The sequence below is a fragment of the Lepidochelys kempii genome, chromosome 10, assembly GCF_965140265.1.
Source record: "Lepidochelys kempii isolate rLepKem1 chromosome 10, rLepKem1.hap2, whole genome shotgun sequence".
Lineage (NCBI taxonomy): Eukaryota > Metazoa > Chordata > Testudines > Cheloniidae > Lepidochelys > Lepidochelys kempii.
The window spans coordinates 32,907,231-32,919,658 of NC_133265.1; the positions used below are offsets into that span (position 1 = coordinate 32,907,231).

The 12,428-nt window shown below is 49.6% G+C and overlaps 1 protein-coding gene across 4 annotated transcripts in view; it reads right to left on the reverse strand.

The window, feature by feature from the left end:
- MGRN1 (mahogunin ring finger 1) overlaps positions 1-3,615 on the reverse strand; it is a 106,215-nt gene extending 102,600 nt beyond the window's left edge. For 3 of the 4 annotated variants that reach the window (XM_073362743.1, XM_073362747.1, XM_073362745.1), the window contains exon 1: positions 3,397-3,581. In XM_073362743.1, the coding sequence (XP_073218844.1) occupies positions 3,397-3,484 (88 nt within the window). In that variant the 5' untranslated portion in view covers positions 3,485-3,581. Of the gene's footprint in view, positions 1-3,396 lie in introns of all 4 variants that reach the window. The other variant, XM_073362742.1, reaches the window with a different exon arrangement.
- Between the last annotated feature and the right edge of the window lie 8,813 nt (positions 3,616-12,428).

The window sequence follows — 12,428 nt, forward strand, 5'->3', positions numbered from 1 at the left end:
TTTCTGAAAAGTCCTGCATTCCTAAAGATGTGAAGATTATGCACCCTCCTGGACCAGCCCACGTTGATGTTGGCGAAGCATCCCAAGTGATCCACCAACACTTGCATAACCATAGAGAAGTATCCCTTTCTGTAGATGTACTCTGGGGCAAGATGGGATGGGGCCAAAATCATACAAGCACTGCAGTTATTAAATCGTTTCTGTGTGCACACTTGGCTTCTCATGTCGGCGATGCATGTCCTACCCAGGAGTACTTGTGTCGATTGTACTATCAATGTGGGACAGATCTTGAAACTCAGTAACAGCTGACATAAGCAACGACACTGCGCCAACCTAATGACATCAACCATGACTCTATGCCGCTCGAGGAGTTGGTGTTACTAAATTGGCGGAGAGAGGCATGTACGTCGACAGGAACCAAAGGTAAGTGAAGACGCTTTCATATCTAGGTCAAAGCAAGGCAGCTTACTAACTGTGTAGTGTAGACCAGGCCTGAGTTTCAAGCCTTTTTAGGCAGGGCCAGGATTGTGCATGCCTTTAGGAAGCAGACCCATCCCCACAGAACACAATGCTGAAGGTGGCTGTCCATTTCTGGAAATTCAGGGTCAGGAATTCTGTACCCACAGTGGGAAATAAAGAACAGCATGGGGACCAATCAATGAACATCCCTATAATCAAACTGCTACAACTACTGAGAAATGTCTCACAAACAATGTCTTCTGTCTATACATACTCTGAGCCTCTTAAAATAAGATGAATTAGATCATCATTCCCTCTGAAGAAATAGCACAGTAATCTAAATGCCAGGATGACTGACAAATTACAGCCATCAGGAGCCTACATCTGGAACGCACTGTGATGACTGGCCTTACATTCCAATTACACAAAGCAGCACCATAAGTCTCTTGCTTTTTCAGTTAGTAGGCTGGTTCCCCTATACATTTCAAATCACCCCAAGATCACCAACATCCACCTTCCTTTCCCCATCAGGCCATTTAGAGATTCTATTGATACACTGATTTGACCACTGCTGACATATACCAGTGAACAGTGCCTCAGGTTTGTTAATCACAGCAGTCTCTCTCCAGAACAAGCACAAGGGCATCTGCTTAAGAAGCCCTTGGGAAAACGATGCCAGAGACATAGAGCTCTTTGACAGCCACCTCTTAAACGGTGGAACACAAACACTTTTGCCCCCACTGAAAGCTTCACCATTAAGTCTAATTTAACCCACATTTCTACAGTCCCATGGCAACAGGTGCCCCTGATTTATTTGAATGCCAATTAATTATCCTGGAGAGGGTAAGAGACACAAAGGATAAAGAGTCACGTGGCATTGGCAACACAGATGTTTGTGTGTGTTTGTCATTACTAGGAGAGCAGCTAGAAGGCCTGATAAAAATGTTTCATGTTAACAGATAACGTATCACATCAACCTGGTTCCTATTTTCCCTTGCAAACCAATACTCAAGAGCAACATTTAGGTGAACCTAGAGTCTTGAAGGCTGTGGGGATTCAGGACTGGATGTCCCAACCTAAGTTCCCTATAAGCTACACCTATTAAGCACTGTACAGGCACTCAGGGAACCTGCCAGGCTGGGAATTGCCATGGCCGGGGGAGGGGCACCCCTCCCCAGCCCCGGCCCAGATCATGTGTGGGAAAAATTAGAGGGAACACTCCCAATTCTCTTTAACCAATGACAGGCAATCTCCTCTTCAGTTCAGATTTGTGCAAACTTCAGGCTGGAGCTTAGTAGTCACATTCTGGGGTCTCTGGAACTCCCAGTTTGAGGAATTCATGAATCAGAAGAATCAAATGACCCTGCCCTATGGACTATAGACAAAAATCCCTCTGTAAGCAGAATTAATGACACTGAACGAGCCTCCCATTCATAGGAGAAAGGAAGAAAGGAAAATGATGGATGGAGCAAAACAGAAGTGGCAGGCAGGGAGCCTTTGCAGCCATACAGATCATAGAATCTCAGGGCTAGAAGGGGCCTCAGGAGGTCATCTAGTCCAACCCCCTGCTCAAAACAGGACCAATCCCCAGGGAGGAGTCAAAGGGAAAAAAAAAATCAAACAGAACCTTTTTATTGAAGCAACACATTTACACTGTCAGGCAAAAAAATCCTTTCCATAGGACTTTTGGGGCTGGACAGCCTGGAAGTTACAGATTTATTGATTCAGTAAGAATCAGGTTTTCTTCCTGCTCTGTGGAGGCACGCGTTTCTTGTTAAGTTCTGATGGTGCAAGGGGTTGTCTCCAACCCATGCAGTGACAGCAGAAAGCATTAAGTCTGAGGAGATGCTGTCCTCTTACTGCAAGGTGTTGCTTTCTGTGTCTTTAACCCTGAGATCAGATACTGGCTGGAAGGAAGCATTTCCCTGAAAGAGACCATTACCCCACCCAGTCATTTTTGTTGAGCACCACACACCTTGTATTGTTTACACTGTACAAAAAGGAAGTTAAATGCAGAGATAGGGAAATAGAGAACAGCCCTTATGGTGTAAAAAAGTCAAATGCTCTCAGTTTTAGAAGAGCAGGGCTAAGCCCCAAAAGCCCATGAAGTGCTCTTAAAACTCTACTTGAAATCCACACCCATTCTTTTTCCAGGGATCTCCCCTCTCCTGTACTATAACACAACCCGAAAGACTCCTGGCAGGCATTACAGGCCCATCATTTAAGAGTTTGATAAGCAAAGGTCTCTATAAGCTCCAAGGTGAAGAAGTCTTCCCATGATGTAAATTCTCCTGTTGCGTATGCAACCCAAACTCTGCACCCTTGTGCTAGGACAGGGGTCCTGAAAGAGGGACCTGGCCAGCTGCGTGCCAACCAAGCAGTGATAGCACCAGTCAACTGCACAAGTGAGGCCCAGCAAGGTCTGAAGTAATAACTTCACTGTCAATATCACAAGGGGGTGTGTGCGGGATGGGCGGTAACTGGTCAGTGTACCTTGGGACTGCGCTGATCACACCTACACAACTGCATCACACAGTGGTCTTTAACCTTCAACCTCCCCAAGGCCCCAGGGAACGGGTGCAGGGTGAAAGCAACCCCCTGGGGGTAGAGACGGGGCCAAGCCCCAGACCTGAGCACCGCCAAGGGGGGGCCAGGGCCCAGGGGAGAGCACAATGCTCAGGGGCACTGAGAGGGGTGGAGGGGGCCAAGGCCCGGGGGGAGCGACAGGGGGCTGAGAGGAGGTTGAGGCGGGGGCAGGGCCCGGGGCGCTGTGCGGGGGCTGGAGGCCCAGGGGCGCTGTGCGGGGGCGGGGGCCCAGGGGCGCTGTGCGGGGGGGTCGAGGCCCGGGGGCACTGGGGAGGAGGGGTCGAGGCGGGGGGGTCCAGGCCCGGGGGAGCTGGCGGGGGAGGGTCTGCCCCCGGGCCGAGCCGCCCTTACCGGACTTGGGCGGGTAGCGATAGGCCGAGTTGGCCTGGATGTCGATGTCCTCCACGCCCGCGATGCGCCGGCTCAGCAGGGAGCCCATGGCGGGGCGGGACCGGCCCGGCCGGGGACCCAGCAGCGGCGAGAGCGGCGGGCGATCGAGCGCCCCGGACCCAGCGACTCGCCCCACCACAGCCAGCCGCGGGGCAGCATGGGAAAGCGAGTCTGCCCGCCCCGCCGCGCAAGGCTGCCCCCGGAACAACAACTCCCAGCAGCCATCGCGCCCGGTCCTCCAGGCCATTGCCCGATGGCTCGGCCGGGCCGTACCAACAGCGGAGTGGAGGGTGCGAGTACTGTGCCCCTTCACCCAATGGACTCTTCCGGGAGTGTGGGAGATGTAATGCCCACAGCCGCCAGCAGAGGGCGACGCCTCCTATCGGGCAGCCCAGCCCCCCGACGAAGCCTGAGCTTGCTGCAGCGGGGTCAGCTGGAGCAGCCGTGGGCCGCGGCCAGCCCCCCTGCCCGGCCCACCCCGCAGCGCCAGGGCGGTGGGGTCCCTGATAGGGACCCCCAGCATGGCTGGGCAGGGCAACGGAGCCTCCCCGCCCTGGGATCCGCCTAGCATAGCCAGAGCACCCCCGGCATGGTGGGGGAGGGTGACCGGGAGCCCCCAGGCAGAGCGACCTAGGGCAGCCTACATCTAAAATGATTGGGGGAGGGGTAGCTCAGTGGTTTGAGCATTAGCCTGCTAAACCCAGCCTTGTGAGTTCAATCCTTGAGGGGGCCATTTAGGGATCTGGGGCAAAAAAATTGGGGATTGGTCCTGCTTTGAGCGAGGGGTTGGACTAGATGATCTCCTCAGGTCCCTTCCAACCCTGATATTCTAGATTAGCTGTTACCACTCAAGAAAGAGATCCAGGAGTCACTGTGGAGAGATCTCTGAAAACATCCACTCAATGTGCACCCACAGTCAAAAAAGCAAAGACAATGTTAAGACTCATTAAGAAAGGGACAGAAAATATCATATTGCCTCTGTATAAATCCATGGTACGCCCACATCTTAAATACTGCCTGCAGATGTGGTCACCCCATCTCAAAAAAGATATATTGGACTTGGAAAAGGTTCAGAAAAGGGCAACAAAAATTATTAGGGGTAGGGAACGGCTTCCATATGAGGGGAGCTTAATAAAACTGGGACTTTTCAGCTTGTAAAAGAGATGACTAAGGGGGATATGATTGAGGTCTATAAAATTATTACTGGTGTTGAGAAAGATAAATAAGGAAGCGTTATTTACTCCTCATAATTCAAGAACTAGGAGTCACCAAATGAAATTAATAGGCAGCAGGTTTAAAATAGGGCTGTTAATCGCAGTTAACTCACATGATTAACTCAAAAAATTAATCACAATAAAAAAAATTAATTGTGATTAATCGTGGTTTTAATTGCACTGTTAATAGAATACCAATTGAAATTTATTAAATATTTTGGATGTTTTTCTACATTTTCATATATATTGTATTCGGTGTTGTAATTGAAATCAAAGTGTATATTATTTTTGCTTACAAATATTTTCACTGTAAAAATGATAAAAGAAATAGTATTTTTCAATTCACCTCATACAAGTACTGTAGTGCAATCTCTTTGTCATGAAAGTGCAACTTACAAATGTAGATTTTTTTGTTACATGACTGCATTCAAAAACAAAACAATGTAAAACTTCAGAGCCTACAAGTCCACTCAGCCCTACTTCTTGTTCAGCCAATCGTTAAGACAAATGAGTTTGTTTACATTTAAGGGAGATAATGCTGCCCTCTTCTTGTTTACAATGTCACCAGAAAGTGAGAACAGGTATTTGCATGGCACTTTTGTAGCCAGCATTGCAAGGTATGTACATGCCAGATATGCTAAACATTTGTATGTCCCTTCTTGCTTCGGCCACCATTCCAGAGGACATGCTTCCATGCTGATGATGCTCATTAAAAAAATAAGCGTTAATTAAATTTCTTACTGAACTCCTTGGGGCAGAATTGTATGTTCCCTGCTCTGTTTTAACCGCATTATGCCATATATTTCCTGTTATAGCAGTCTCAGATGATGACCCAGCACATGTTCATTTTAAGAACACTTTCACTGCAGATTTGACAAAACACAAAGAAGGTACCAATGTGAGATTTCTAAAGATAGCTACGGCACTCGACCCAAGGTTTAAGAAACGGAAGTGCCTTCCAAAATCTGAGAGGGATGTGATGTGGAGCATGCTTTCAGAAGTCTTAACAGAGCAACACTCTGATGCAGAAACTACAGAACCCAAACCACTAAAAAGGAAAATCAGCCTTGTGCTGGTGGCATCTGACTCAGATGATGAAAATGAACGTGTCGGTCTGCACTGCTTTGGATTCTTATCAAGCAGAACCTGTCATCAGCATGGATGCATGTCTTCTGGAATGGTGGCTGAAGCATGAAGGGACATGTGAATCTTTAGTGCATCTGGCACGTAAATATCTTGCGATGCCGGCTAGCGCAGTGCCATGAGAATGCCTGTTCTCACTTTCAGGCGACATTGTAAACAAGAAGTGGGCAGCATTATCTCCTGCAAATGTAAAGAAACTTGATTGGTTGAACAAGAAGTAGGACTGAGCGGACATGTAGGCTCTAAAATTTTACATTGTTTTATTTTTGAATTAAGGTTTTTTTGTACATAATTCTACATTTGTAAGTTCAACTTTCATGATAAAGACATTGCACTACAGTACTTGTATTAGGTGAATTGAAAAATACTATTTCTTTTGTTTTTTTACAGCGCAAATACTTGTAATCAAAAATAAAAAATAAAGTGAGCACTGTACACTTTGTAGTCTGTGTTGTAATTGAAATCAATTATATTTGAAAATGTAGAAAACATCCAAAAATATTTAAATAAATGGTATTCTATTATTGTTTAACAGTGCGATTAATCACGATTAATGTTTTTAATTGTGCAATTAATTGCAATTAACTTTTTTAATCGCTTGACAGCCCTAGTTTAAAACAAACAAAAAGAAGTATTTTTTCACACAATGCACAGTCAACCTATGGAACTCTTTGCCAGACAATGTTGTGAAGGCCAAGACTATAACAGGGTTCTAATAAGAACTAGATAAGTTAATAGAGGATAGGTCCACCAATGGCTATTAGCCAGGATGGGAAGGGATGGTGTCCCTAGCCTCTGTTTGCCAGAAGCTGGGAATGGGTGACAGGGGATGAATCACTTGATGATTACCTGTTCTGTTCATTCCTCTGGGGCACCTGGCACCGGCCACTGTAGGAAGACAGGATACTGGGCTAGATGGACCTTTGGTCTGACCCAGTATGGCTGTTCTTATGTTCCTATAACATGAGCTGCAGGCTGGGGGCATTGCAGAGACAGATAGATCTAGCTGCCAGGGCAAGGGATTGGCCTTACCCTGCAGCGCTCAACCACGGGCAGGGTGCTACCTGCAGGGATCCCACAGGCATGGGGCCATTCCCACAAAGGGGCTTGGCACTCTCTGTGCCCACTAGCTTGCCTGCATCAAGGGGGACCCGTCAGGTACTCAGTGCAGACCCAGGGATGTGATGGGAGGAATGGGTGAGGTTGGAGGGGACATGCCCTGGCCAGGAGATGGCTTGGGCTGTTGAATTGTCTCCCACAAACAGGCTGGGAGCCTCTCACTCGGGACAGTTAACCCTAGACCAGTGAAGCACTGGCAGACATGCAATAGGGAACAGTCCTGTCCCAGCCTGGGAATGGAAGGATGGGGCTCAAGGACGATTCCAGCTCTGACTGCTGACAAGCGATGGATGTTGCTGGAAATGCTACTTCTCTGCTGTAGGGCCTGTGGAGATGACTGGCCCCAGTAAGTGAGACGCCATCACGATCCAGGCAGCTGATTAGGGGTGCAGTGTCTAGCTTGGATCATGGTGGGCTTGGCCTCAGACTATGCTGGGGCAGGTAGTCTCCAGGGACCCCTGCTGTGACTCGACTGGCAAGACGATGCTCTGTCTTCATGCTAACTAAAAAACCCACCCAAGGAACAGGCGCGTCACATGAGTTTTACTGCCTCATAAGAAGTTCTCAGTGATCCGCCCAGGGTGGGTCCCCATTGTGCACTTTGATCTGCAATTGTCTCCTGCCTGAAACCTGTGGAGGCAGCCTCCTTCCAGCCTTGGGACTCACATCACAGCACCCATCTGTGGGCCTGATCCTGCAAAGGGCTGAGTGCCCGCAGTTCCCATATTCACAGGAAGGGGAGGATGCTCCGCACCTCCCAGGATCTGGCCCTATGTGAGGGCTGCACCAGCAGGACGTGTGAGAAGGTCAGAGGGAGCTCGCGCCTCCCAAACACAGATTTGTTTAGGTTTCAGAGTAGCAGCCATGTTAGTCTGTATTCGCAAAAACAAAAGGAGGACTTGTGGCACCTTAGAGACTAACAAATTTATTTGAGCATAAGCTTTTGTGAGCTACAGCTCACTTCATCGGATGCACTCTTGTTTTGTTTAGGTACATTCACCTGGGCCGTGTTACCAGAGATGCAGCTAACCTTCAAAGGGACCAGAGATTCGCCAGTTCAGATTTCTCATCAACGGGCCAGAGCAGCTCTCCAGCTGGTGTCAATCAGTGTAGCTCCATAAAGTCAACGAGCTACAGTGATTTACCTCAGAAGAGGAGATGGCCCTCCATAGGAAGGGGTCCAGAGCAGGGGTGCGGGAACAGGAGGAGCCGAGCGCCATGTCCTTCACACTTTTAAAAGAGGCTGGGCTATGCCCTTCCACTTTTTATTGGCCCTAAGGACAAATGACTGTTGGGGGGGAGGGTGGGTTTTGGGGGGAAGAGGCTGTGTGGGAGCAGGGCTTCTGGGGAAGGGGCAGCATGAGGGCAGGAGCTTGGGGAGAAGGGGCAGTGTCGGGGCGTAGCCTCAGGGAAAGGGGTGGTGCAAGGGCAGAGGCTCAGGGAGAAAGGACTGGGTGGGGCGTCGAGGAGAAGGGGCAGGGTGGGGCCTTGAGGGAATTGGCAGGACAGAGGAGAAGGGCAGTGCAGAGGGTGGGACCATGGTTTGGGGGCGCAAATTCACCCATCTGAGTATTTAGGCTTCTAGCATTTGAATACGAGCACTTATAAAATGTGTCACTATTTAGTTGTCTGCCTTCATGTGATGTAACTGAATGGGACTTTCGTGCTTCATGCAGAGATGGGGCTGGAAACAGGAACCTGTAAAAGCTGGGGACGCAGGCTCTGCCCATGGGGAAAGCTTACGGGGGAGAAAGACAAGGGAAACTGGTTTGATCCGTTCAAGAGCCAGGTAAGCAGGAGCGTTGGGGGGAGCTGAGTGATAGGGAGATCGGGGGCCAGGCGGATGATCGGGAAAGCAGGTGTTGGGGGGCATTGATAAGGCAAGAGGCAGAGTCTGAGGCATGTGGCAGGGCAAAGGAAAGTGCAGCATTAACACTCTTTACTGAGGGGACGGCACAAGAGTCAAGGTTTCCGGCTCCCTGTGCCCAGTAGTGGCTGATCTCTGAGTGGAGGGAAGTCCCAGGTCTGGACTTTGTGCTCCTAGTGTGTGTGCACTCCCAGAGCAGGGAGTGGAGACAAGGGGCATGCCTTCGTCACTAGAGGAAGGCCTGGCTTGGCTTTCCCCTTAGCTGCTTTGCATCTGCCTCTGTGACCTGCTGGCAAGTTGGGCAAAGCATCCCATCAGCACCGCCCTGGGCACCAGCTGTGCTGCTGCCCTCTCACCTCTCCCCCACCCGCACATACATCCTCTGCTCCCCCTCCCTCCATCAGCCAGCCATTCTCGGAGCCCTCACCTCTCTACTTCCCAAGCATTCCACCACCATAGGAGCACTCTACGGCTGTGTATGCCCTGGTCTACACTAGGACTTGAGGTTGAATTTAGCAGCGTTAAATCGATTTAACCCTGCACCCATCCACATGACGAAGCCCTTTTTTCGACTTAAAGGGCTCTTAAAATCGATTTCCTTACTCCACCCCCAACGAGGGGATTAGTGCAAAATCGGCCTTGCCGGGTCGAATTTGGGGTATTGTGGATGCAATTCAACGGTATTGGCCTCTGGGAGCTATCCCAGAGTGCTCAGTTGTGACTGCTCTGGACAGCACTCTCAACTCAGATGCACTGGCCAGGACAAGAAAAGGCCCCCGAACTTTTGAATTTCAATTTCCTGTTTGGCCAACGTGGCAAGCTGCAGGTGAGTGCAGAGCTCATCAGCAGAGGTGACCATGATGGAGTCCCAGAATCGCAAAAGAGCTCCAGCATGGACTGAATGGGAGGTACGGGATCTGATCGCTGTATGGGGAGACGAATCCTTGCTATCAGAACTCTGTTCCAGTTTTCGAAATCCCAAAGCATTTGTCAAAATCTCTCAGGGCATGAAGGGCAGAGGCATAATAGGGACCCGCAGCAGTGCAGCGTGAAACTTAAGGAGTTGAGGCAAACCAACCAGAAAACCAGAGAGGCAAATGGCCACTCTGGGTCAGAGCCCAAAACATGCTGCTTCTATGATGAGCTGCATGCCATTTTAGGGGGTTCAGCCACCACTACCCCAACCGTGTTGTTTGACTCCTTCAATGGAGATGGAGGCAACACGGAAGCAGGTTTTGGGGATGAGGAAGATGATGATGAGGACGTTGTAGATAGCTCACAGCAAGCAAGCGGAGAAACCGGTTTTCCCAACAGCCAGGAACTGTTTCTGACCCTGGACCTAGAGCCAGTACACCCCGAAGCCACCCAAGGCTGCCTCCCAAACCCGCCAGACGGAGAAGGGACCTCTGATGAGTGTACCTTTTTAAATAGTATACATGGTTTAAAAGCAAACGTGTTTAATGATTAATTTGCCCTGGCATTCGCAGCCAGTACAGCTACTGGAAAAGTCTGTTAACGTGTCTGGGGATGGAGCAGAAATCCTCCACGGACATCTCCATAAAGCTCTCCTGGATGTACTCCCAAAGCCTTTGCAAAAGGTTTCTTGGGAGGGCAGCTTTATTCCGTCCACCATGGTAGGACACTTTACCACTCCAGGCCAGTAGCACGAAGTCTGGAATCATTGCAGAACAAAGCATTGCAGTGTATGTTTGCTGGCGTTCAAACAACATCCGTTCTTTATCTCTCTGTGTTATCCTCAGGAGAGTGATATCATTCATGGTCACCTGGTTGAAATAGGGTGCTTTTCTTAAGGGGACATTCAGAGGTGCCTGTTCCTACTGGGCTGTTTGCCTGTGGCTGAACAGAAATGTTCCCTGCTATTAGCCACGGGGAGAGGGGAGGGGGGAGGGGCTAGCCATGTGGTGGGGGAGGCAAAATGCGACCTTGGAACGAAAGCATATGTGCTATGTATGTAATGTTAACAGCAAGGTTTACCATGAAAGAGTGTACCCATTGTTCTATAAAATGTGTCTTTTTAAATACCACTGTCCCTTTTTTTTTTCTCCACCAGCTGCATGTGTTTCAACGATCACAGGATCTTCTCCTTCCCAGAGGCTAGCGAAGATTAGAAGGCGAAAAAAACGCACTCGCGATTAAATGTTCTCTGAGCTCATGCTGTCCTCCCACACTGACAGAGCACAGATGAATACGTGGAGGCAGACAATGTCAGAGTGCAGGAAAGCACAAAATGACCGGGAGGAGAGGTGGCGGGCTGAAGAGAGTAAGTGGCGGACTGAAGAGAGGGCTGAAGCTGAAAGGTGGTGGCAGCGTGATGAGAGGAGGCAGGATGGAATGCTGAGGCTGCTGGAGGATCAAACTAATATGCTCCAGCATATGGTTGAGCTGCAGGAAAGGCAGCAGGAGCACAGACCGCTGCTACAGCCCCTGTGTAACCAACCGCCCTCCTCCCCAAGTTCCATAGCCTCCTCACCCAGACGCCCAAGAACGCAGTGGGGGGGCCTCTGGCCACCCGGCCACTCCACCCCAGAGGATTACCCAAGCAACAGAAGGCTGGCATTCAATAAGTTTTAAAGTTTTAAACTTTTAAAGTGCTGTGTGGCCTTGTCCTTCCTTCCTCCACCACCCCTCCTGGTGCTTCCCTCCTCCATCACCCCTCCCGAGCTACCTTGGCAGTTATCCCCCTATTTGTGTGATGAATAAATAAAGAATGCATGAATGTGACGCAACAATGACTTTATTGCTTCTGCAAGCAGTGATCGAAGGGAGGAGGGGAGGGTGGTTAGCTTACAGGGAAGTAGAGTGAACCAAGGGTGCGGGAGGTTTCATCAAGGAGAAACAAACAGAACTTTCACACCATAGCCTGGTCAGTCATGAAACTGGTTTTCAAAGCTTCTCTGATGCGCACCGCGCCTTCCTGTGCTCTTCTAACCACCCTAGTGTCTGGCTGTGCATAACCAGTGGCCAGGCAATTTGCCTCAACCTCCCACCCCGCCATAAACGTCTCCCTCTTACTCTCACAGATATTGTGGAGAGCACAGCAAGCAGTAATAACAATGGGAATATTGGTTTCGCTGAGGTCTAAGGGAGTCAGTAAACTGCGCCAGCGTACTTTTAAACATCCAAATGCACATTCTACCACCATTTTGCACTTGCTCAGCCTGCAGCTGAACAGCTCCTGACTACTGTGTAGGCTGCCTGTGTGTGGCTTCATGAGCCATGGCATTAAGGGGTAGGCTGGGTCCCTAAGGATAACTATAGGCATTTCAACATCCCCAACGGTTATTTTCTGGTCTGGGAATAAAGTCCCTTCCTGCAGCTTTTGAAACAGACCAGAGTTCCTGAAGATGCGAGTGTCATGTACCTTTCCCAGCCATCCCACGTTGATGTTGGTGAAACATCCCTTGTGATCCACCAGTGCTTGCAGCACTATTGAAAAGTACCCCTTGCGGTTTATGTACTCGCCAGCTTGGTGCTCCGGTGCCAAGATAGGGATATGGGTTCCGTCTATGGCCCCACCACAGTTAGGGAATCCCATTGCAGCAAAGCCATCCACCATGACCTGCACATTTCCCAGGGTCATTACCTTTGATATCAGCAGATCTTTGATTGCGTGGGCTACTTGCATCACA